This window comes from Leopardus geoffroyi, chromosome B2, assembly GCF_018350155.1.
Source record: "Leopardus geoffroyi isolate Oge1 chromosome B2, O.geoffroyi_Oge1_pat1.0, whole genome shotgun sequence".
Lineage (NCBI taxonomy): Eukaryota > Metazoa > Chordata > Mammalia > Carnivora > Felidae > Leopardus > Leopardus geoffroyi.
This window is the reverse complement of record NC_059332.1, coordinates 39,479,265-39,503,972: the sequence shown is the minus strand read 5'-3', so window position 1 is coordinate 39,503,972 and position 24,708 is coordinate 39,479,265. Positions and strand designations below refer to the sequence as shown.

Here is a 24,708-nt window from a genome sequence, read left to right as displayed (position 1 = left end):
CCTTCCCCTGGACTGATAACTGACAGCTTCCTTTTCCACTGCTCCATTCTGGCCCCTGCCCCTACCCGCCATCCTTAGAAGCCCTCTGAGCTAGTCTGGCTATATATGGCACCTCCTGGGGGCCTGGTTCCTGGCTGGTCCCTGGCTCTCCTTTCCAAGTCGGACCAGTTTCCCCTGCAGGCCCCAGAAGGCAGCCACTAATCTGGAGATCAGGTGCCAGGAGCTTGGCTCGACGTCCTGCAGCTGCCAGGATATTCTTTAGGGCAGGCGGTCCCCAACCCCCCTGTTAACACTCTTCAATTCAGTAGGTTTCTATCCATTTGCCCCTCCTGCAGGGGAGGAGACTGGGAAATAGGTTATTTAGTTCAAGATCACCGTAGAGGCCTGTGTGTGGGGTGCTGGAATTTGAACCCAGCCTCCAAGTTCTAGGCTTTTCCCAGTGTGTTTTGCTGCCTGGGATTCAGTAACAGTGAGAGCTCACACTAGCATGGCCCTTTCCTGGGGGCCTGACACCGGTCTAAGTAGGTCATGTCATTACCCCATTTATTCCTCACCAGGATGTTGGGGTAGGTGCTACTGTTATCTTCATTTTACGGGTGAGGAAATTGAGACCAGAGAGCTTAAGTGACTTGGCCAAGGTCACGCAGCTAGTGATAGCTGAGCTACGTGCTGTGCTGCCAGAGTCACATTGTTGCTCCTTCAACATTCAGTCCCTACTGATACCAGGACCCCTGAGGTCAGGCTCTGAGGAAGGCGGGGCAAGAAGGGGACTAGGGGGAAGAAAGTGTTCTTCAGGGAGATTGGGCTCTGGAAGCAGTTGGTATAGGAGGGGTACACGTGCACGTGTGTGTCTATGTGGGGGGTGTGTCTGTGTGTGCGTGTGTGTGCGTGTGTGTGTGTGTGTGTGTAGGGGGTATAGGTGCAGAGACAAAGCAGCTGGTGAATGGGGATGGAAACCAAAAAAGGAATTCTTGCGATCTGTCCCTGCAGGCCTCAGCCCCCTTCACTCCGGGTGGCAGTGACTGGAAGGAGCCGGATTCGGCCCAAGGTGAGCCGCAGGCTGCCTCTCCCTGTCCCTTTTCCCAGGGTCATTTCAGAAAAAATTCAGGGGCTCTGGAGGTGGCTGAGGAGTAGGGGACAGGAGCAGGCACAGCTCTTCCTTGGGTCTCAGTCTGCTGCCTCGCTGCCCTCGCTGGGAAGGGAGTAGAGGCCAGGAGGGGGCTAGTGGAAAATAGAAGCCTCACCAGGGGAAGGTTTAAATTCTCACTTTGTGAAAGAAGACACCTTGGGAGCGCGCTGATGGAGTGGGTGCTTTATGTGCAGGGACAGCTGGGACCCCAACAGCGCGTTGCCCCAGAGACCCAGCCCGGGCGTGCCCGTCTCTCGGTCACTACCGAGACGAGGTACACAAACAACCGGCTGCCGGCACCAGACACCCCCCTGGCGGGCAGAAGCCTGCACCCTCCAGCAACCGCTCTGTTGACATAAACACGGGGTGTCTGGAGCTCCGGCCAGGTGGGGGGAGGGGGCCCCAGGGTCTCCCAGAGGTCTAAGGCTGAGAGCAGAGAAGACACTAGAATCACCGGGCAGGGCAGGGGTTTCAGTATCCTCCTGTTGCAGGACACAACGCTTGGCTCGCCTTGCAGAACACGCTGCTCCTGGGGACTTTAGTCCTGGTCACCGTGGTCCTCCATTCCAGCAGCCACTCCCGGCACCGCCCGGCTCCTGCGGCCGCTTTGAGTCTTTGAGGAAAGTGATCTGATAACAACCACGCATATTAAGGTGACTAATAGTGTTCCTCTTTGAAGGGGTGTCTGCAGGGCCGAAGAACCTACTAGGGGGAAGCAATAAACTTAATCAGTGTTTGAGAAGAGAATTTCAGCGCTTCCAATGCTCAACGGATGAAGCAGGTGCAGCTTAAGGGGACAGGGGAGTTTTTGGTTGTCCTGTGGGCAGATAATTTCTGGGTGCGCTGGGGGATCTTGGAAAGAAAGACAGTGGAGGGATGAATGAGGCGCCTGGTGTGACAAAGAGGGCTTATCCTGGCCCTGTACTTATTGATTAACAATAAGTACTTAAAACAATCAGGGTCTTGTGCCTGTTTTCCAGAACTGCAAGAAAGAGGCCTCTGAAACTCGGCTTGGGGTGCAGGGGAGAGGATGGATGTGGCCACCACAAAGGAAGACGTTGGAGCCCTGGCCCAGGCCTGACAACACTCAGGGGGCCTTACGCTGCCACCAGGGCATCGCCTCTGCCTGCCCATAGGTAAGAGGGGCCAGAGACGCACAGAGCAAACACTTCCTGCACTCCGCCCCTTCCAAACCAGGCTGACCAAACTTTTGTCCACTGGACAGACATACACCTATTGGTCTCCCTGCCTCACCTCGCCTCTGGGTGTCTCCATTCTGCAGACTTGGCAAAGGGAGGAAGAACGTGGCATTCCGGGGAGCAAAGGAGGGGTGGAGATAGAGTAGAAAGAGACTTACCTCCTCCTGGGGTTGCTGTTTTACCCGGTGCAGCTCCCCACCTCTCCAGATACTGGGGGGATCTGCACAGCCCTGGAAGAGCTCATCTCCCCCTCCCCCCTGCCCCCCAGCCCGCCACTCATACTCACATAGCATGTGCCCACTCAGAGGCAAATGGAAAAACACCGCTCAGGGACAGAGATGCACACACACATGTTTGGGATGGTGGGATCCCAGGACACGTCTAGCAGAGACATGAGGAAACTCTGACCCTGTTCAGGCACAACTCTAGGTAACTCTGGTGGTCTAGGAGGGGCCAAGGGCAGTGTGTGCTCAGGACCGGGAGGTGGGGTAGGGTGAGGTCGAGGGGTCCAGACAGATTAGGAGAGTGAGGGATTAAAGGCACCCACCCAGGAGCCAAGGAGCAGTGCAGAAAGGAATTTTAAGGGTGACTTCGAGGACAGAGGATGAGAGTTTGATGTTGGAGTCCTGCCCTTTCTGGCTGTTTCTGCTCAAAGCCAGGAAGCCTCTGAGACTGGCTCATCCTATCGGGCAGTCTTGTTACTCCAGGGCTTGGGACGCCACCCAAATCCAGCTTTCTTCTAGAGCGGAGTGTCCAAAACTGGAGGTATCTGGACGCCTGGGTTTGTGGGTCGACTTGCACTGGGGAGGGGGAGGTCATGCAGTCGGCTTGGATGGACTCTCCTCTTCTTGGAGGATCAGTTAAACTTCTAGAAGTAGCTGGCAACACAAATAAAATTCGTAGCTGATATTTGTACTGTCTATATGAGATGATGACAATGAGAAATAATTCTGGGGCGTTCACTCATCTAAGGTCACGTGGTGATAACAGAGCGGGGATGAGAACCCAGGCGGTGTTTATAGGTATTTATAGGTTATGTTTCTATGTCTCCAACAGTTCCACGTATAAATGAGGTTATACGTTCAGCTAAAAGCAGCTTTAGGAAATTTGACGGAGGTGAAGATAAAATCCACCTGAATGTGTGACCTAAAAAGGCAGTCATTTTGTGCATGTGACACTGGTCAGGCTAGCCCACAGGCCTGAGGAGGAGGTCACTCGCTCTCCTGGTTCTGGGGAAGTTTGGGAAATATTGCCAGGGTTTTGGAGCAAGATAGGTCTCCAACTATGGTGGGAATCAGAACCACGTGTGCTTGGTAAACATGCGACCCCTGGGGTCCCCACCTAAAAAGCTAACATTTCTGAAGCACTTCCTCTGTGTCAGATGACTTTGTACTCATTATCGCCTCTCTTCTTCCCGAGGGTTCTATGAGGGCCCCATCGCACAGCTGAGAAAAACGAAGCACGGACAGTGAGGTAAGTTGCGCAGGTTACCGGTTCATAAATGACGGTCAATATCCACACCCAGGCTGGCCTGTCTCCGCGGCCAGAACTGCAAACCACGTCACCCTCTGCCTTCGTTCCCCAAGATGATCTGATTCCGGTGGGTCTGGAGCCGGCCTTCGACAACCGCCCCCGGAGGTCACTGGGCCACACTTTGAGAACCACTCTGGCTTCCGTTTCAGTCAGGCTGAACGTTAGAGCCACCTGAGAAGCTTCAGAAACTATGAACACCGTTCCCTTCCCCAAACACAGGCTTTTTCAATGGGTCCAGAGTCGCCTTGCAGGTGTGGGTGACGTTCTGGTCAGCATTTTCTTTTAAGGGGACAGACAGAGTGTATATTTATCCAAGCAATAACACATAGGAAGACCTGCTCCGTGCCCTGTGCTGCACGGGGGCTGGGGACACAAAGGGGGGGTGGGACACTGTGTGTGCCTTCCAGGAGCACAGGTGCCTGACACTTCTGGTGGGGCACAGCGTGCCCTTTCTGGGGGGAGGAGGAAGGATGCGGCTTCCTTCTTGCTTGTTCTCCTCTGGTGAGCTCCAGAAAGAGCCAGTCTCCTCGAATGTGAAGTCCTTCTGGCTTCTCCCCGATGTGGTCCTTCGCCCTTGCCTGACAGGTCACGGCTGGTTCTCCACCCAGAACTCAGCTCCCAGAAACACAGCCCTGAGAGACCACCCATACGTGGAGCTCTCACATTTTAGAGAGAGCGGACACAAGTGCTGGGCTCTTGTTAGATCTAAAGATGCCTGGAGCCCACCCCAAATCAGCCCACCTGATTCTTAGGTCATGGGTGGGGTCTAAGGAATATGCGTTTTTCATAAACTCCCAAAGGGCTCTGCTATGCACGCAGCAGGAGAGCGGCAGGAGACCCTGGAGAGTTTGAAAAACACTGATGCCCAGGTCCATCCCCGGAGAGACTGGTCAATGCTTTCAGAAGTTCCTATGCAAGGCGTCTGGGCCTTCCAGCTGACCTTGTTTGGAATTTGGAGCGACAACCCCAGGGACACTCACTCCTTGCTGCCACCAGGGCCTTGAAATAAGAGGAGAAAGGGTGGCTCAGTTGGTTAAGAGCCCGACTCTTGATTTCAGCACAGGTCGTGATCTCACGGTTCGTGAGTTTGAGCCCCGCATTGGGCTCCGTGCTGACAGTGCAGAGCCTGCTTTGGGATTCTCTGTCTCCCTCTCCCTGCCCCTCCCCTGCTCACTCTCTATCGCTCGCTCTCTCCCAAAATAAATAAATAAACATTAAAAAAAATAAAGTTCAAAGGTCTTCATCAATTAAAAACAAAAGAAACAAGAGGAGAAGAAAACAATAGGAGGGAAGAGACGAAAAATAAAAAAGGAATAGATGAAAATAAGGAAGCCAATGAGAAGAAGTGGGACAAGAGAAGCCTGGGCAAGAAGTCCCTGCTGAAATCACTCATTAACTCTGAGGCATTCATCTCTTTTTCTCAATGTTTTTTCTTATTACAATAGTCATTAATTGGTTTTGAAAATTAATAGTAAAAAAGTATATGAAAACAAAAGTGAAAAATGATCTATAATCCACCTGAACAGAGATGATCACATAAGGTCTTAATATGACATATATAATGTATAATATAACATATTGTATAATATTATAATAACCATAATGTAATATGGTATATGTTATACATACTATAATATTATTATTAACATATATTAACTAAAATACAATAAAATAGGGGCGCCTGGGTGGCTCAGTCGGTTAAGCCACTGACTTCGACTCAGGTCATGATCTGGCGGTTCGTGAGTTCGAGCCCTGCATCGGGCTCTGTGCTGACAGCTCAGAGCCTGGAGCCTGCTTTAGATTCTTTGTTTCTCTTTCTGTCCCTACCCTGCTTGCACTCTCTCTCTCTCTCAAAAATAAAGAAAGATTAAAAAGATAAAATTAAATTAAACTATTCTATAATAAGATGTATTATATAAACCTGGCACTTATAATTGGTGTCCTTTTTTCGACTTTATTTACTTTTCTGTTTTGCTTTCATAGAACTTATCATAAAGATTTTGTGTTCCCAGCAGCTGAAAATCTAAGTCCTAAAAGACTCAGCTTGATGCAGGAGGGTGTGTGAGTGGAACCGTGACTGGGTACCCACTTTGCCCTCCCCATGCACACACTCCTGCGTTCATTCCCGCAGAGGTGCGGATGATGCGACCCCTGCCCTACGACCCTAGACATCGTGTACCCAGATATGCACTTCACATCATACCCTCAAAGTTAGTAAAGGATCTTATTAACTGATATCACTAAATTAATTTATTAGTGCAGGATTAATTAATTCATATTAAGTGTAGAATAAGTTTCTTCCCTTTCTTCCCATTTCTGAAATCGGAATGAAAATTGGCACCGGGGGACCCGGGACGGTGACCACCCTGGGCCGAGTCGTCTCTAGGGATTCATCGCTCCCTGGCCCCCCACCTTCCCTCTCTCCAGAATAGCTCCACAGCCCTCCTTGCCATTCTCTTCTACCCCTACCCTGGCCATCCTCCCTCCTCTCCTGTCCCTGGTGCCTCAGTCGCTCTTCTCCCCACTGGGCTGAGGCTGCTGGCTTGGACAGAGGCTGTCCCTCCACAGGCGGTAGGCGATGGAAGCAGTCACGGTGAGCCAGGCCAGGTAAGGCAGCAGGAGCACGGCAGCCAGCTTGTTGACGGGATGCCAGATCAACGCTGTGCTCACCACCAGCCCGTAGAGCAGCAGCAGGTGTAGCAGGGCCTGGGGGGGAGGGGGGTGGGGTGGGAGTGAGCAGTGGGGTCAGGGCAGTCAGGCAGGCTGCCCTGAGAACTGAGCCCTCAACCTTTCAGCATCCCAGACCCAGTGAGCCAAGTTCCTGAGGTCTGGGCACTCGGCCAGAGCTCAGAGAAGTGTGCCCACCCATTACCTGCCTGTCCTGCATTGGTCTCTTGTGCTATCTGCTTTGGGGGCCCCAGTAGTCTCACCTGCTCCTACACTACTTCCACTGACGAACACGGCGTGCCTTACCAGACCATGGGTGCGGGCTACGAAAAAGAGAATCAGGACAGTCCAGCTGATGGCAAGCTGCACAGCATAGAGGCCGAGAGGCAGGACCAGGGGCCTCCCAAAGCCCCCTCCCAGGTCCTTCCACACCAGGTAGGAGGCATAGCTGCAGAGAGATGGTGGCAGGACACTCAGAGGGAGGGTGTTCCATGGCAAAGGAAGGGAGCCCTCGGGCATAAGGTCTCTTGGTTTCCCAAAGGAAACCCTGTGGGCTGCTGTGGGTACAAGAGTGTCAATGCATCACTTGAGGGCCAGTGAGGAGGTGGTGGGGGGAGCCGGGCATGGTGAGGTGGGGGAGGCAATGGGGAAACTTGGAGAGGGGGAAGAAGAAGGCTGGCTGGAATCCTAGGCAGGTGCAGAGGGGACCCCCTCCCCCCACCCCACTTAAGCGTTAAGATGGCGCGTGCTATCCCTTTGGAGACCAGGATACAGCAGTAGCTCGGGGACAGGGCCCATGGTATGCGAAATGGGTGCTCACCCTATGACGAAGTAGATGGTTATCCACCCTGCCATCAAGACCTTGTGAGGTGGGCACCAGGGTGGCTTCTTTGGGCTGTCGTACCAACCAGACGTTCGACGGGTGAGCAACCAGACCAGGATGGGCCCCAGGTGGGGAAGAGCCACAAAGATGGTTCCTTGAGGCTGCATTCTCCTCACGGAGAGCAAATCTAGGACGGCAGATGACACACTGGTGATGGGCCTCCCCCTCAGTCCTTTCCCTGTGTCTGCTTGCCTGTCTCCACCTCCTACCCGATGCTATTTCCTGGCCAGAGCCCCCTCACAGGACGTCTAGTCACAGAGGCCATTCTCCCCACCTTGGGCCAGCTCCCGTCGGCTCCTGTGAGCCCACACCGGGCCCTTTCTCTGGCTTCAGTGGACTTGTTTTTTCCACACCACTCATCTGGCACACAGAGGATACCGTCCCGTATTGATAACTGCTTCTGAGTGAAAGGCTCCCTTCCCCCAGCACGTATCTGACTCCTAGAGTTCAGGTCCATGTATGACCGTCCCTCCTGCCTCCCATAGCGGGTGGCACTCGGTCAGGTACATAGCAGGCCCTTCACAGGGATGGTGCCTTAATACTGAACTCAGTCAAGCTGATATACCCAACTATGTTCAGAAAGGCAGGAGCCAGGGATCCCTGGGGGTCTTTACTAGTCAAGAACCGGCCAGCCCATCCGCCCCCAGGCTTATCTCGATATACCAGACTGGCAGACTTGGGGAGGCCCACCCAGCCTGAGCTGCTGCCCGAATTCACACTCAGCTGAGTGACACCGGCCTCCTTTCTCTGAAGGTTTCCGTCTCGCCTGCCCTTCAGGGGCTGGGGAGGTCCCTCCTCCACCTCTCCCCTTCCAGAGGGACGGGAGCCACAAACATAAGCGCCCAGCTTTCCTGTGGCCTGACATCTCAAGGACGCAACGGCCTGGTCTTTGAAAGGCTGCCATACTCATTTGAATGTGGAGTTGTGCACAGACCCTCCTCCAGCCAAGACCCCCATCCATATCATTCTCAGGGTCCTGGAGTGACTGCCTACTCCATCTTTTCCCGTCAAGGGCCCCTGTCCATGTCCCGGAGGTTCCGGACACAGGGCTGACTAGCCCGCCCACCTGTGCATCTCTATTTATATTCCTCTGGTCCTCACTGTCCATTTGTTCATCTTCTGCCTTCCTGTCTCTTGCTGTCTCCCTCTTTCCGTTTTTCTGTTCAGCGCTGGAGGTGCCTCCCGCACCCTCCCCCATCAGGAGAAATCCTGTTCTCCACCCTCCCGATGCCTCCTCATTCCCAGGCCTGTGTTCCCCTTACCTCAGGCAGCACACTTCTCAGGCCAAGTGCTCGATGCTATATGTTGTGTGCAAGGCAGAGGAGGGTGGGGGACGGGAGAAGGGCGGAGTGAGGCTCCATCTGGTCTGCCTTTCTCCAATGACAGAGTGGTGGCATTGGCTGGGGTGTATGGAAGGCTGGCTGCCTGCATGGTCCTGAAGGGTTTCATTTAGCAGAGCCCCCCCCTCCCCCGGTCTACTAGACTTGGCCTCTGGAGTGGGCCCCTTGATAGAAGGGTTGAGGCTTTGGCTCTGTGACACCCGGACTTCTGGGCGGGCTCAGCCTCAGGCTACAAGACTTCTGGAACCTGTGGTATGCACATTCCATGAGCTGGCTTTGTGTCCACGGGTGGTGCAGACCCTCAGATTTCCCCAGGACTTTCCTGTAACTGGGATTATCCCCAAGGGGGGCAAGCATCAGCTTTGGAAAGGAGTTCATGATATATGGACACAGGTTATAGGACATAGGTTATAGCCAAGTTGGCATGGGCCTTCCCCTCTCAGAACTCGAGCTTGACGGATTTTCACAAATCCCTACAACTTCATGACTCAGAGGACAAAGCAGCCTCCTATGTGACTCAGACAGAGCTTTGTCCAGCAAAGACTAACACCTACCCTTTTCATACCTATAAAATTCCAAGCACCTCTCCTTTGCTAGTCCTTTACTCATGAGGTCTCCTTCCCAGATTGGCTGCTCGCCATTGCTCCTTTTCCCCATCTCTCCACTCTGGGGACCTGGGCATCCCTGGGAGGAGTTTACCCCATCCTCTCTCTTCTACCTTGGGGAAGGTGGTGGAGGGGAGGGGGTTGCGGTAGGGGACAGGAGGCTGGAGAATCATTAACGGAGATGAAATCAGTGGCGGTTACTTATTTTCTATGAGATAATTGGGGCGGGGGTGTGCTGGGGAGCTCACCATGGTCCCCAACTGCAGGAGGCCAGCCCTCGGTGACAAGAGTTGCCGCTCATGGAGCACCCATTTTGGGGCGAGCATTTTACAGTTATTAGCTCAATAATGACCATGCTTATCCCTCACGAGGTAGATATTATTGCCTGCATTTGACAAACAAGGGAAGGGAGGCTCAGAGGGGTTGGGTAACTTGCCTAAGATTATACAGTGGACAAGTGAGTCACCTGTGTTCAGTGTCAGTAGACTGGCCCCAAAACACATTCTCTTTGAGCTGGTCTACACACTCATTCCACAAGTCTGCCTTTCTTTTCTTTTCTTTTCTTTTCTTTTCTTTCTTTCTTTCTTTCTTTCTTTCTTTCTTTCTTTCTTTCTTTCTTGTTCATTTATTTATTTTGAGAGAGATTGAGAGAGAGACAGAGCACACGAGCAGGGGAGGGGCAGAGAGAGAATCCCAAGCAGGGGCCGCACTTACCAGCGCAGAGCCCGATACAGGGCTCGAACTCATGAACCATGAGATCATGAGCTGAGCTGAAGTCAAGAGCCAGAGGCTTAACTGAGCCACCCAGGAGCCCCTCAACAAGTCTTTCTTAAATACCTGCTATGGACCAGGCTGTACCAGGAGCTAAGAGTACAAGAGCAAACAGCTGAAAACAACAACAACAACAACAACAATAACAAAAATCTATCCATCTTCACAGGGATCCTTCATTCCAGTGGCACTATCTTTCCCAGGCAGAATTTCTATGAAAGGACTCAGGTTGGCAAATAGCCCAAAGACAGCTCTCCCCCAAGTGCAGTGTCCCTGCCAACTCTGAGTGTGGGCAGGGAGCAGATAGGGGAACACCCAGTGCTGCCAGCACCTTGTGAGTCGTTAACCCTCTCAGGGCCTCCTCTGTCATCTCTGTGCAGGAAAGGGTGGAACTAGACAAGGTCTAAGCTCCTGGACCAGCGGCATTGGCATCACCCGGGAGCTTTTTAGAGATGCAGAATCTCGGGTTCTGGCTCAGACCTATGGGATCGGGACCCACGTTTTAACCCAATGCCTCATGTGGTTTGTGGGCACACTATAGTTTGAGAAGCTCCTGTTAGGGGTCCCTCCTCTTACCTTCTGCCGGCTGTCAGTTCAATAGCCTCTGGCTGGGGCAGCCACTCGCCAGCAGAGGGCATTGTAGGGAGGGGTTCACCTGTCCCCAGGTTTTCTCTTTCTCTGTCTCCTCCCTCCCAGACCCAGACTATTAAGACCTCTGACTTCTGGGATCCTCAGCTCCTCCACTCCCCTGCCTTGGCTGGACTTTGCCAATAGACAGGGACAGATTCCCCCACCCCTCTTTAGGTCACTGGGAGGGAGGACTTTGCCGGGAAGCTCCGGGCCACTCCTGCCCGGATTCCCCGCCCACCTCCACTTGTCTGCTGGCCCGGTGACAGAGTCTGACGGACTGCTCTGTTTCCAGACAAGGAACTGCTATTCCTGGATGAGCAGGGGGGCCTCTGGAAGCACCCACACAGTAAGGTGAGCACCTCCTGGGGCAGATAGACATGGGGTGGGCATTGCAATGGAGCCATCTGGGGTACAGGGGAGGAGCCAGGCCAGCTGAGCCAGCCCTGCCAGAGTGTGGAGAGCCTCCACTGGAGGAGGAGAGGGGAGAGGGCAAATGTCCAGTGGGCGTGAGGACCCGAGAGGTAGTTGTATGCACTATGGAAATGTATACTACGCTGAAAGAATGTTGCCCGTGACAGGTTTGGACTCATCCATCCTGGCACTTTTTACGTGCTTCAATAACGAGATCTATCAGGGCTTGAGTGGGCATGGTAAAAGCCAGTGATGTGGGAGAAGGGTTGAGAATTTCCTCGAAGGACGTGAGAAAAGCTTTGCAGCAGGAGCCCAGATCTTCGTGCTGGAGGAGGCAACTCCCTAGAGACAGGTGAGGGCAGCATTCTAAAGGACCCTTATCTTGGGGACCTGCTACCTGGGATGAGCTGGGGGCAGGAGCAAGACAAACTGGAGACACGGGCACTAAGGAGTCAGGGGGTCGGGAAGGTCCAGGCTACATCTAGCTGGTTACCCTGCTGTAGATTCAGGCCTACCTCCTCTTGGGGTTAGGGGGCCGATGGAGTGAGGGCCTAGCAGCTTGGAGAGCTATGAGCCTGGGGGAAAGGTGGCTGAGCTGGGGGAGAGTTAATGAGTGGGCTTCCCATGAGAGGCCCCTCTAGGCTTTAGGGAGGAGTATGCCAACTCTTCCAGGCTGGACAAGGAGATTCTGCTGCGTCACCCAATGGGGTGGAGGGGGGTTGGACTCTGGTCCTTGGAGGCTCCAGGAAGGTTGTTGCTACAGAAACAAAGCAGAGTCCCTCTTTTCTTTCATGCTAGCTAGCCCATCACCTGCCACGGGTGCCTTTGTGGGCAGGGGGCGGTAGGGATATCACTCCCTATGGAGCCGAGGTTATACTGTTCGGTGTTTTTATTTCTTTTTACTTTATTTGTGTTTCTTGCTCTTGCAACTTCCTGTCATCTCGAAGTGCAAAGGAAGAGAGACCCTGGGGAAAAAGAAGGGGCTTGGAGAGAGAGGTAGTGTTTCTGGAACACCGCTGTCATCCCTGTTCATCCTTCCCTCTGCCTTCGCTTGTAGCTTAATAACCCCTCATACATCCTCACCGTGGGGAGAAAACTTGGCTTCCTTATCTATGACACGGAGATAAAAATAACACCTAGCTCACAGACCACTGTGAGGATCAAATGAGTTAGGCCCCACAGAGCGCTCTAACACGGTGGCGTAGAGCAAAGCTCCATAAAAGTTAGCTGTTACTAGCGCAGTTATAATTCCAATTATCTTTAATGTCAAAGAACCAAAAGGAACGGATGCACCATAAAGGGAGGCTGACTGCTCCAACCCCCCCGCCTTTCCCACCAGACTGGGGGGGTCCTGCCAGCTCGTCCACTTGACTTGTGTGCCCTGCAAGAGGCTTGGCCGGGGCACTTTTTCTGCAAGGTTGAGTTTTAAGGCAAAAGGAACAACGTCACACCTTCCTCCCTGGCTACGTTTTCAGTGAGGACACGGGTGTGGGGCGGCGGGGAATAGATCCCACCCCAGCCCTTAAGCCTGAGGATACAGATGAATTTCTTCCCCTGTCTGGGAGAACCTAAGGAAAGGGGCTTGGGTTTCGTGGGCCCTGAGGAAGGAAGGAAGTCGGAGGGCAAGGGAGGAGCTGGTGGTGTCTTGGGGCAAGGCCTGAGCGCCGGGTCCGGGTGCGAGTGAAGGGGCTGGAGATGAATGGATGCCAGAAGCCTTTCTAGCACAGACCCTAGTGAATCAATCCTGGGGATCCCGAGGACTTTGAAAGAGGCCGTATATCTCACAGAACTCAGCGACAGAGCGAATGAGTCACATTCCCTCAGAAGCTCCACGTAAGACGTCATCTTTGTCACGACTGAACTTCCCGCAGTGTGGGCTCCACGTGTTCTGAGCACCAGCCCGGAGGGGGTGGGAACACCACGCGTGACGGCATGGAGTCAAGGGTTGCTCAATGAGGTGGGATGACAGCAGGGAGAAAGTTCCGAGGGGTGAGGCTGCCAAGGGTGGGTGAGCCGGGGGGAGGTGCTGTGGAGCAGGAGAGGGGTCCAGGTGGGGAGAAGAGCGGGAGGGAGCAAGGGCCGAGAGGTTGGAACTAGACAGGTGGGAGGCGCACAGCCTGGCAGGAGTGCAGGGTGCTGGAAATCAAGGGAGGAAGCGGGAAAGTATGAGCGAGAGGTGGTAGACCCTGGAGGGCCTCCCGAAGGAAGGTGTGGCATCCTTATGGGGGAGGCTGCTGGAAGGGCCAGGTTCCAGTCTGAGGCTCCCCGCTGGTAACCAGGTGAGCAGGCAGTGTGTGTTTTGGCCTGGCCTCAGTCCAGCCTCACTGGAGGCTCCCACTTGTGTTTTTCTTTCTCTTTTTGCTTCCACTTTTGACTCTGTTACCCCTATCATATTTCACATATCCCTGTGAGCCGCCTTCAGACCTTTCTGGTAGCAGGTGTGGGGGGTGGGGCGGAGGGTGGAGGCATGAAGAAAGAAACCTATTTGGGCCAGTGCTTTGTCATCTACAAATGCTTTTCACGTGATCTCGTGCTATCCTCACAATCGCTCTGCTCTCAGAGGTCATTATGTTTTTGCTTTGGATAGCTCTTAAAAAGAACGACAAAGTTAGTATAAGAGGCTTGGGGTGGAAAATTCAAATACAGAAGAAAAGAGTTCGAGAAAACGGACGGTCCTACTTTCCACCTTCCACCCTCTCAATTTCCTGTCTCTTTCGGTAGTGATGGGCGGGAATAGTTTGGGGGTGTATCCTCTCAGCCCTGCGTGGCCCAAGACAGGAGTCACCAGCATGTGTGGCTGCTGAGCACATGAACTAGAGTACGTCCCAACTGCGATGTGCTGGAAGTGTAAAATACACAGGGATTTCAGAGACCTAGTATGAAAACAGAATGAAAACTAATGCAATAATTTTATATTGATTTCCTCTCAAAATGATGATGTTTTGAATATATTGGGTTACATAAAATCTATTATTAAAATTAATTCCTCCTGGTTTTTTCTTTTTGGCCTTTTTAATGTCCCTAGAAAGTTTAAAATTACATTTGTGGCTTACATCGTTTTTACTGCATAGCACTGCCCCAGACCTTTCTCCCTAACTGACATGTATACACCCATAAATATGTATCTATACTTGTATATAGTTCCGTTACCTACATTAACGAGATCGGAGGATGTCTACTTCTCCGTAACTTGCTTCCCCCCTTAAAGATTTTTCTGTAAAGATCAAGATGGATATTCTGACATATGCAGAAACTACGGCACATTAAGCAATACGGCAAACTCTCTCAGCCAGTGACCAAGGCGGCATTTGAATTTACATCATGTAACTCCAAACCCAAGCTCTTACTGCCGCAGAGGAGTCTAATTTGACATAATAGGCCATGGGGAGCGACGGTAGGTTCTTGAGTAAGACGCAGATGGGTGAGGTCCCGTTAAAGGAATTGATGGAGGAGTCACTACAATGAAGACAATTTGCTCCCTCATCGCAGCCACTTGGGGGCCAAGTCTTGGCCTCCATGATGTTACAAAGGTTTACCTGGCACTGACCTCTTTTGTCCTCCAGGTTCTTGGCCTTGGCTGGCACAGGGGTGCACGGGGACTGGCAGCATCAAATGACCAGGTGGATGTGCTCCCATGAGTGCTCCTTCCAACCTGCCCAGTTCCTACTGCTGGTGGGGGTCCCGGTGGCGAGTGCCCTCCTTCTGGTCCAGTGCCTCCGATGGCACTGTCCTCGCTGGCTGCTGGGGGCCTTTTGGAAGCTGGATAACCAAGAGGAGCCAGTGTCCCATCCCACTCCTCTACCAGAAAATGAGTCCCCAAGGCAGTGCCCGCCAGCCACACTGCCGGAGATGGCTGCCTTCTACCAGGAACTGCATACACCCACTCAAGGCCAGACCGTCGTCCGTCAGCTGATGCACAAGCTGTTGGTGTTTTCGGCTCGAGAGGTGGATCACCGCGGTGGCTGCCTGATGCTCCGGGATATGGGCATCTCTCTGCTCATCCCGCCAGGTAACAGCACCCTCTCCCTTCTCAGCATATAGCTGTTTGTTGCGCGTTGTACAAGGGCATCGCGCCTAAGGGAGCATCATTCGTAGACATCGCCATAATTTTGAAAATTGTTTATATTTTTAGTATGGCTTTATTGACTCCAAAGATGGATAGATTACATATTTTTGTGACGGCTTCCTGACAGGTGGAAGTAGAGTGCCTGGTAGTAACGAACGGTGTGTTATGACAATTCTCCAGCAAGGAGAGTGTCTGGAGCAAGAGCACCTTTTGCAAATTTGCAAACTCCCACAAGCCCCCACTGGGCTGGCGGCATCCCTGGAAGGAAGGAGGGCGGCTTGCTGAGGCTTACACCGCAAGCCGGCTCACAGTCTTTCTCTCCTTCCACACTGCCTCGCCCAGTGCCCTGCGAGGCACCCTCTCTCTTTGGCTCCTGTCCCACCTCCCCTCCCGCTGTGGCCTGGCCCATTCTGGGGTGGCGGGGTGCCTGCCTGCCAGGCCCGTCTCAACGCTCGTTCTCCCCAGGTGCTGTGGCTGTGGGCCGCCAGGAGCGGGTATCGCTGATCCTGGTGTGGGACTTGTTGGATGCCCCGTCGTTGTCCCGAGCCCAGGGGCTGGTGAGCCCTGTGGTGGCATGTGGCCCCCACGGGGCCTCCTTCCTGCAGCCCTGCACCCTCACGTTCAAGCACTGTGCCCAGCAGCCCTGCCATGCACGCACCTACAGCAGCAACACGACCCTGCTCGATGCCAAGGTCTGGAGGCCCCTAGGGCGGCCAGGGGCCCACACGTCCAGGGACGAGTGTCGCATCCGCCTCTCTCACTTCAGGTAGGCCTGTCGGCCCAGTCTTCCTGCCCGTGTTCTCTGTCTGCCTCACCCCCATCTCTCTGTATGGAATTGCCCCTTGATCTGTTCCAGATGCCCCACAAATCCCTTTTCGCCCGGTGTCCCTTCCTGGTCCCTCTGTCCTAGTGGGTAGGGCAGCTTGTCTCACTCAAACCCTGTCCAGGATTAGCAACCTGCTGTAGTTTCTCTGCCTGCCTGCAACCACAACCCCAGCCCTCCGTCTGGAAGGGGCCTGACCCATCCCCACCTTTGTCTCTCTAAAACTGTTTCTACCCTGTGCCCCTGTTCAAGACTGTCCCTGAACTGTCCAGGGCTGCCTGTCCTCTCCAGTTTTCGAAGACCCCCTCCCATCGCCTGTCTGTCCTCAGCTCTGTCTTTCTAGAACCACCGGCCCTTCTGCCGCTCCTTCCCACCCCTGTGCAGAGCAGGGCCAGCTGTGTGTGTGGGTCCCCTGGGAAGCATAGTGGCCCTGGAGCCCACCTCTCCTCTCTCTCGTGCTGGAGGACGCTTGATGGCTCTTCTGCCCATTCGGTGACGCTCCCCATTAAAAGTGACCTGACTCACTTTTAATCCCCCCACCGGCCTGACTCCCTGCCACTTCCTCCCTGTCCACGCCCCACGCCGCTCTCCTTGGATCCTCGAGCGCAGGAGGAGCCTGGCGGCAGGTGCACCGGGGTCCCAGCCTCTCCTGTCACCGTCTTTCTCTGCAGCCTCTACACCTGTGTGCTGGAGGCGCCCGCGGGCCGGGAAGCCCGCAAATGGCTGCAGCTGGCTGTGTTCTGCTCGCCGTTGGTGCCGGGACAGTCCCACCTGCAGCTGCGCATCTATTTTCTCAACAACACGCCCTGCGCCCTGCAGTGGGCCATGGCCAACGAGCAGCCCCACGGTGGTCGCCTGCGCGGGCCCTGCCAGCTCTTCGACTTCACGGGGGCCCGAGGGGACCAGTGCCTGAAGCTCAAGTACATCTCTGAGGGTGAGGGAGGGGGTTTGGGGGGGGGCACTAGAGGGAGGGGTCTGGACCTCCCCCTGCGTAGAAATCTGGGACCCTCAAGGTTCTTTTGGAGACTCCTGGGCAGGCAACAGCTTCCAGGGGACCCCTGGTTTCTGTGGCTGCCTCCAGGAGCCCCAGGCTTTGCCCACTCCCACCCTCTGTGGCCCATTAAGCCCTGGCCCCTCCGTGGGAGGATAGGATGATGCAGGGGTGGGGGAAGGGGAGGGGAGGCTTTTATCGTCCCACCGGGCTGGGGGCCCGGTATCTAAGGAGGAGTCCTAGTCTTCTCTGCCCTCCTTCCTCTGTGGCACCTGCTGGTGCGCTTGCTCACGGGGCCTGGGATGTCTGTGTGGTTTGTGGACAGATGCGTGGCTGCTCGGTGGGAGGCGGGAGGCCTGTGTGCTGTGTGCGTGTGGGAGGTGTGTGGTGCTAGGGAAGGCTGCTCGCAGGGTCCTGGCCAGGCTCTGAGGACTCCCATCCACTTGAGACCCCCTCCTGCTTTCGCTCCCTCCTCATCCCTCCCCACAGCACCCTGCACAGAATAGGTCTCCTCCAAACACTTGTGGAAGACCCCACTTTCTGAGGCCCTCCGCTCTGCCTCCTCCCCAGGTTGGGAGAATGTGGATGAGAGCAGTTGCCAGCTGGTTCCCCATCTCCACATCTGGCATGGAAAGTGCCCCTTCCGTTCCTTCTGCTTCCGGAGGAAAGCAGGTAGTGCAGGGGCCCTGTCCCCTCCCCGCCCCTTCCCCTCACCCCTCTGGGGCTCCCCATCTGGTCAGGCCTGCGTGCAGACCTTCTCTAAAAGGCGAGGAGCCACAACTGATCTTTGAGGAGAGAAAGATGGAGGGTCCTGCCCAATGTCTTCAGATTTCCAAAGCCTTACTGTGGAGTCCCTTTCACTTCCCCTGCTGTCTTGCACCGGGCCTTTCCCTCTCATGCCTGCCATGTCCTCTCCTCTTTGTAGCCAATGAGAATGAGGACTGCTCAGCGCTTACCAATGAGATCATCGTCACTATGCATACCTTCCAGGACGTGAGTTGGAGCTGAGGGGCAGAGGGGAAGGGCAGGGCCTGGAGGAGTCCTGGGTCAAGTGGGCGAGGGGTCTGGTGCCCAGTAAGTATGGCCCCAATCACATAATTCAGTAGGTGGTTGGCATTCTTCCAGGGGCTTAGACCACCTGGCCTCCAAGCTACCCTCTATTCCCTGACTCTCTCTTATCTACCCATGGATGAATCCAGTAGGAGGGTAAAAGAACCAAACCCTGGATGAACCCCTTCTCTTGGCCCAGAGGGACTTGGGCATCCAGGAGAAGTGGTTTCTTTCTAGGCTGACTATATGCATCTGAGAGATGATGTTGTGTATCTTCAGTGAGAAGAGCGACCAGGGAGAGGATCTCGAGTAGGTGGGATGGGAGTTAAGTATCTGACTCTCCGAAGGGGGAAGGTTTGAAGAAATCAGGGTTGAGAATCTTTGGGGAACCATGGTGGTATCTTGGTGGAGAGTAAGCAGATAGCTCTCAGGTTGTCCCCTGCAAGGAGGAACCAAGGGCTGGGGGGAAGGAGACACATGTGCCTGAGTTCAGGGTCCCTATTTTTGGAAGACTTTCCCCTGCCCTATGACCTCACCCAGACTTCTCCTGGTATGTTAGGACGCACCATGTTTGGTCTTCATGTCTCAGCTCCCAAAGAGCTCAGTAGGGAAACTTAAAGGTGAAAGTTCTGGGGCCAGGGAAGCAGAGGGTAGGGGGTCCTGATGTCTCCTGGTAAAGTAGCTCTGGACATGGGGAATGGAGGCAGGTTCCCTAGTTTCATTCAGGGGATGTCTCATGCTGCCTAAATGGGTTCCCTGACCCTCTGTTGGCTCAGGGCATGGAGACCAAGTACATGGAAATCCTCAGATTCCAGGCATCAGAGGAAGAATCCTGGGCGGTGCCACCCCCTGTCTCTCAGCCACCCCCATGCAACAGGTGAGGTGGGGTGGCCTGGGCTGCTGGCTGGGGGACTTTTGAGATTCCTGCCCCAGTGCCCACAGAGGGCGCATACACAATTCAGGGTGTGTGTGGAACGGACTGGGTTTCTCTGATCCCCCTCTCTGAGGACCCCCTCTGCCCCAGGCTGCCTCCAGAGCTCTTTGAGCAGCTGCAAATGTTGTTGGAGCCAAACAGCATCACGGGCAATGACTGGCGTCGACTGGCCTCCCACTTGGGGCTCTGCGGCATGAAAATCCGGTAAGAGGAGTGGGGTCTGCGCATGGGAGAGGAGGGCGAACTGGGGTCGGGGGCTGTCAGGACACCTTGAGGACTGCAGCACAGATAAGGAAGCAGCTTAAAAGTCCGAGAATAGCTACTCCCCACCCCGTTCCCCATGATAGAGCAGCTCTATTTATTACTGTATTCTCAGTACCTAGAATGATGCCTTGGCCCATAAGTAGGTGCCCAATAAATGTTTAAAAATGAATCAATTAACGCATAAGTCATTGGGTACATACTGAGTGCTTGACATGCTGTGCCCTGAGGGGTAGAATGCACACCGTAAGGTCATGTGTATAAAGCATGTAGCTGAGTGCCTGGCACATGTTAATTCAATACATGTTAGTCGTAATGGGGGCAGGGGGCAATGCAACCATGGTCTCTGTCAACAGCAATCAGTAGGAGAACAATTCTGAGCTAAGCTCCAGAACCCAGACTGTGAGTGTGGTGGTCAGGAAGGACTTCACCCAGGAGATGGGACTAGGACTGGACCCAGCTGAGAGCAAAGCGGATTTAAAAGTCACCTACCTATTAAATGTTTATCAAGTACCCATCTGTGTGGAGGGAAGAGCACAGCTGTTTGTGAGTGTGCTGTGTGCAAGGTGGGAAGGGGATGGGCCCACAGAAGGATGGGGGCTGGGAGAAAAGGTCAGAAGAAAAGGGCAACGCCAAGCTATGGATGAGCCCGGGGTCTGGAGTATGGGTTTGGTTGGTACTGGAAGGAGACCCCGAAAGGTTTTTGAGCAGGGGAGGGTCATGGTGAAGCCTGGTTTCGAGCAGCTGTTTCCCGAGTGGTGGGCAGGATGTGGTGGCCTGGGAGAGAGGGAGGGGGAGGGGAAACGGAGAAGGCAATTACAGAACATGTGAGCTGGAGGCAATTCTCTCGTCGGAGCCCTCGGCGAAGGAGGAGGAGACTGGGGCCTAGAGAGAAGTAGCCTTTGAGCCAGGACAAGCTCAGATCTCAAGGTCCGGGGCCCTCCCACCACCCAGGTGCCCTGGAAGGCAAGCAAGAGCAGGATGAGGGCCAGAGCTGGAGGGCGGGGTGGGAGCGGGGGAAGGGGTGGACCTGGCTCCAGTGCATCGCCCATCCCCCATCCCGCCAGGTTCCTGTCCTGCCAGCGCAGCCCAGCCGCAGCCATCCTGGAGCTGTTTGAGGAGCAGAACGGCAGCCTGCAGGAACTGCACTACCTCATGACCGTCATGGAGCGGCTGGACTGCGCCTCGGCCATCCAGAACTACCTGAGCGGGACGCACGGCGGCGGGGGCGCCCAGGAGAACCAGGGCTTGGAACTGGACGAGAAGCTCTGAGCGCCCCCAGGGGGCAGGGTGGGGACCTCCTCGCAGCACTCTGGGCACCTGGGGGCCCCCGACACCGAGGGAGAGCGCGGCAGCTGCTTCTGGCCGCGCCCACCGACCTCATCAGAACCCTCAGACGGTGGCTGTGGCCACCGTGAGACCAGGGGGCGGCGGGATGGGGGGACACTGTCAGCTTCCCTGGCGCGATCCTAGAGACCAGCTTCGTGCTGCGAACGGGTCCCATCCTGGTCGGCAGGGGGCGCAGGAGCCCAGGAGATGGCCCTGGCATGGCCAGCCTCCAGGAAGCTGCTGCATAGACCCAGTGGACTGTTAGGCTGCCCTGTCGGCACTCCTTGGGGACTGGTCAGTTCACAAGGATTCGCTGCGCACTTAGTGATACTTCGCATCGGACTGGGTATCACGGGGGAATCCTGGCATGGAGGAAATGGGGCTTGGAGCTTGACAAACCCGCAGTTCTCTTGTGGGAGTCAATATGCCCTCATGGATGAGGGGCTATTTCCAAAACAGCAGTGCCCTGGGGTTAGGGGATGTGAGCGTGCTTTAGGAGCTGAGACGGGAGGCAGCCGGGCGTGGGCTGGAGCAGGAGAAGGCTTCATGGAGGATGCTGGAGAAAGGGTTGGGATGAGCATAGAGTGGTTCAGCAGTCTTTGAGTGGGGATAGAGGGTGATGGTGGCTGGACTTAGAGTAGGAGCCAAGAGTGAGCATGGGTGTGCGGGGAGGGTTCAAGGTCAGTCATGCCCGGCTGTCCACCTGTCTCCTTTGTCTTCCTTTGTCTCTCTCTCTTCCCACCCTTGCCTTGTCTTCCTTTCTTTCTGCCATTATCTCTGTCATAAAACATCAATGCTGACAAGAAACTACAAGATTAACATTCGTGCCCAACCTTTTTACCTCTTTATCTGGAACTGTGTGAGTTTTCAGTGTCTCTGGTTCCATTTTGCTGTCACCATTTTCTGCAGTCTCTGCATCCCTGAATCTGTGTGTTAGTCTCTGTCTTAGCATCTCTTTGCCTCTACCGAGTCACTGGGCCTGCCTTTGAGGGTTTTCTTCACCCTCGGAAACCCTCAGTCATTCCCCTCAGGCAAGTGTCTCTGGGCCAATGTCATGTATCAAAGGCAATGAAAGGACACTGGGCTACCCTAGGAATGGGGGTGGGGGTGTGGATTTTACCCTGTGAATCAAGATCCAATTTAGGGTCAGGAAATAAACAATAGGGATTAAAGAACACGCCATTCAGTCAACAAATATTTATTCCGTGCCTACGATGTGTTAGACACTGTACAGAAAAGAGATCAGTGGGCTGGGTCCTGAAAAGAGAACAAAGGATTTGCCTCCATTCTAGTAATGTTTTTGTTTGCAAACAGGTATTGTTAAATTTTTTTTTTTAAGGGCAGGCAAGCAATCTCTTTACTAGCAATTTGCTTTTGTATTTAATGAAAAGATATCAAAGCTTTTTCTATGATAAACAATATTGTATAATAATAAAATACGAAAATTTCATTTCTTTGTTGCTAACTGTATTTTGCTCAGATTGATAAATTTGGATGTGGGTATGAATGGCTTTATTTGGTCAGATTATAGCAGTCGGGGCTGCTTAGAGGCAAGCATTTGGTAGATTGTGCTTCTGGTAGGCGTATCGTCTGGGTTCAGCATGGTCAATCAGGGAGGGTCACTTCCCTTTCTGTTAGAAGTGAACCTGCAGGGTGGGGCCCTTTCACCTCTTCCCTCTTGCTTGGCGTTCCACCCTTTTGGTTGGTGCCTCGGCCTTCCCCACTTCTTGGCTCAGAAGCAACTGTCTGTCCTGGGATCCGGGTAGGGCCTCCTCCTTTTCTCCCATGTCTCTTCCTTACTCTCCACGTCAGCCCAAGGCATCTTTATCTTGTGTTCCTCCCTACCCTGGAACAAATAATTTTAAGAGTTTCAAGTCCTCTGGTGCATCAAAGTCACGGGGGTTTCTGTGCTGGGACAGGATGCCTCTGGCCCCCCGCTCTAATTCCTCAGAATGGGCTGGTGCTTGCAGTGCCTGGAAAAAGGAGCTTGGAAATCTACAGGTGGGTGGCAGGCGGCCCCATCCCTGGAGGGTGGATTCTTCCTTTCTTAAATCGGACCTGCTTGGTGTGTTTTTGCCAGCACCCAAAGCTGAGAGCTGGCGTGTTCCCGGGGCGTTAGGAGACTTAGCGCTCAGTCCATGCTTGAGTGCCATTTAGCACAGCTCTCTCCGCTCTGGCTTCAGACTCTTCACCCGTGGATGAAGCGACCATGTTTGAGGCTCAGGGCGTCCTTTTGATTCCAAGGACCTGTGCAAGGGATGGCTCACTGGTGACCCAGGGATATCCACTTGGGGAATTTTTCTTTGTGTGTGGCCTATAAATAGCGCAACTGGTCACTGCTTGTGGCCTTACCTCTGGCCCTTTTCCTAGTAGGCCACCTGCCTGGTTCCTAAAACACCAAACTTGTGACTTCTGCTCTCACGCATGTTGTAGGGCCCGTGCCTAAACTTCCTTCTTTTGGGTTTACAGCTGGCAGGGGAATGAGCTGCAAGGATTGGCCGGGTCTGCAGGGTTAGAGACCCCAGTGCTCAGAGGTAAACTGTGTCCTCGACACCCCATCTGCCTGCTGAGTGACACTGACACCAATGTACAGATTTGTGCTGTCTGACAGAAAACTAATAGAAAGCCACGTATTTAATTCTGTGTTTTCTAATAGTCACACATGAAAAAATGTAAAAGGAAACAGGTGAAATCAGTGTTAATAATATATTTTGTTTAACCTAACATGTCCAGAATATTATAACTTCCACATGTAATCAATATGAAAATATTAATGGCATATTTTGCATCCTTTTTTTCATAAAGTATTTGGAATCCGGTAGGTAGTTTACAATCACAGCGCATCTCGATGTGTATTGAACACGTGCTAAATTTTTGCTGGAAACATTTGATCTATATTTAGCCTTCATAAAATCTAGCGCTGAAAAAGTACTTTTACATAACACGTTCAACAAGCTAAAAGTTTTCCAAAAATGGAATTGGATATAAATTTTAAAATTGAAGTCAACTGAAATAAAATAAAATAAAAGTTCAGTTCCTGAGTTGTACCAGCCACATTTCAAGTGCTCAGTAGCTATGTGCGGCTAGTGGGTACTGTCATGAATAGCACAGGTCCGGATTGTGGAACGACCTGGGCATAACTTTATAGTGTGCTTAACCGGTCGTTAAACCATTCCTCAAACATTTACTGAATACCTGCCCGCACAAAGTGTTGTTTATCAAAATTCGATGAAAAAGAGCACGCTTGGGCAGTAGGAGCCCCTGGGATGGGGGGAGTCAGAGAGAAAGGACACTTTTCCCCTGACCCTCTCTGTACGTGACTCAAGAAGAAGATGGGGGACGAGGCCTAGGGAGACACTGTCTGCTGCAGGAAAGGTAGAGAGGCGTGGATTCAGAGTTGGGTGTTCGTGGCTCACCCAGCACAACAGGTCGCTCCACAGTTGCTTACAGCAGCATCCGCTCTGGCAGGGGATTATGGACGAGGGATTTTATTCTGAAGGATAAAGTCATTGGAGGGCCAAGAAATAGGACTGAGGTAAGGTTTCTAGGAGTGATCCCCTAAACCGTGCTGTAGGACCATCCCACGGGGGGAGACTGGCATTGCTGTGGGTGCGACGACTGAGCCCTAGGTAGCAGCTACTTCTACCAGCACCAGCACCGCTTCTGAGCTGGGAGTCAGACCTTATCACCACCCCTGAAGGCTGAGCTTCTGCTACTGTTCGTGTCAGTACATGTGGAAGCTCCACGTGCTCCTCGCTTCTTTGCGCTACCCTTGTCCACATCAGATCTCAAGTGGGGACATCAAGACTGGCAGAGCTCAGATCATTTGCTGAATCCTAGCTGCAAAGGAGTCTGGAAATTTGAATTCTGACTTTCCTATTGGAGAGATGGGATTCATTACAAGCAAACATTCCCAAAGGTGGAAGAAAGCTACCCGAAAGGCGATGGGCAGCCATGACTACGACAGATATCCACTATGGTGTGGTTAATGCTGTGGTTCCAGGCAGCAAACTCTCTTTATGAGAAGAGTCACAGTGCCAGTGTGAGTCTGTTGACCTTAAGGGCCTTCTCAATAAAGCATGACTG

The 24,708-nt window shown here is 53.5% G+C and overlaps 2 protein-coding genes and 1 long non-coding RNA gene across 6 annotated transcripts; 2 read left to right on the top strand and 1 right to left on the bottom strand.

Annotated features, from left to right (window-relative positions):
- The first annotated feature begins 1,498 nt into the window (after positions 1 to 1,498).
- On the top strand, positions 1,499 to 4,970 carry LOC123609715. Its single transcript, XR_006717925.1, has 3 exons — positions 1,499 to 1,782; positions 2,110 to 2,265; positions 3,748 to 4,970. It is a non-coding gene; the product is annotated as an uncharacterized LOC123609715 (long non-coding RNA).
- Positions 4,971 to 6,093: 1,123 nt separating this feature from the next.
- TSPO2 (translocator protein 2) lies at positions 6,094 to 10,856 on the bottom strand. 2 transcript variants are annotated; one of them, XM_045498097.1, is made up of 5 exons: positions 10,704 to 10,854; positions 8,674 to 9,741; positions 7,349 to 7,538; positions 6,835 to 6,976; positions 6,094 to 6,567 (listed from the first exon to the last, which is right to left on the bottom strand). In XM_045498097.1, the coding sequence occupies exons 3-5, from the start codon at positions 7,516 to 7,518 to the stop codon at positions 6,367 to 6,369; spliced, it is 513 nt and encodes a 170-aa protein (XP_045354053.1). In that variant the 5' UTR covers positions 7,519 to 7,538; positions 8,674 to 9,741; positions 10,704 to 10,854; the 3' UTR covers positions 6,094 to 6,366. The 2 variants fall into 2 exon arrangements, with proteins under 2 accessions (XP_045354053.1, XP_045354055.1); XM_045498099.1 differs by lacking the exon at positions 8,674 to 9,741 and having other exon boundaries at positions 10,704 to 10,856.
- Positions 10,857 to 10,960: 104 nt separating this feature from the next.
- Positions 10,961 to 22,072, top strand: UNC5CL (unc-5 family C-terminal like). Of its 3 annotated transcripts, XM_045498094.1 has the most exons (10): positions 11,003 to 11,108; positions 11,336 to 11,520; positions 14,732 to 15,177; positions 15,700 to 16,000; positions 16,729 to 16,991; positions 17,619 to 17,720; positions 17,974 to 18,041; positions 18,875 to 18,975; positions 19,123 to 19,236; positions 20,361 to 22,072. In XM_045498094.1, the coding sequence occupies exons 2-10, from the start codon at positions 11,405 to 11,407 to the stop codon at positions 20,563 to 20,565; spliced, it is 1,716 nt and encodes a 571-aa protein (XP_045354050.1). In that variant the 5' UTR covers positions 11,003 to 11,108; positions 11,336 to 11,404; the 3' UTR covers positions 20,566 to 22,072. The 3 variants fall into 3 exon arrangements, with proteins under 3 accessions (XP_045354051.1, XP_045354050.1, XP_045354052.1); XM_045498095.1 differs by lacking the exon at positions 11,336 to 11,520 and having other exon boundaries at positions 10,961 to 11,108; XM_045498096.1 differs by lacking the exons at positions 11,003 to 11,108; positions 11,336 to 11,520 and adding an exon at positions 13,240 to 13,447.
- Positions 22,073 to 24,708: the final 2,636 nt, after the last annotated feature.

Excerpts from the sequence above, each read along its gene's own strand:
- UNC5CL (XM_045498094.1), top strand. The coding sequence starts at position 11,405 with ATGGTAAAAGCCAGTGATGTGGGAGAAGGGTTGAGAATTTCCTCGAAG. Across the intron at positions 11,521-14,731 it reads AGGCAACTCCCTAGAGACAG|GTTCTTGGCCTTGGCTGGCA; the intron begins GTGAGGGCAGCA and ends TTTGTCCTCCAG. Across the intron at positions 16,992-17,618 it reads GCTCAAGTACATCTCTGAGG|GTTGGGAGAATGTGGATGAG; the intron begins GTGAGGGAGGGG and ends CCTCCTCCCCAG.
- TSPO2 (XM_045498099.1), bottom strand. The coding sequence starts at position 7,518 with ATGCAGCCTCAAGGAACCATCTTTGTGGCTCTTCCCCACCTGGGGCCC. Across the intron at positions 6,977-7,348 it reads ACCATCTACTTCGTCATAGG|CTATGCCTCCTACCTGGTGT; the intron begins GTGAGCACCCAT and ends ATCTCTCTGCAG. Across the intron at positions 6,568-6,834 it reads TAGCCCGCACCCATGGTCTG|GCCCTGCTACACCTGCTGCT; the intron begins GTAAGGCACGCC and ends CCTCCCCCCCAG.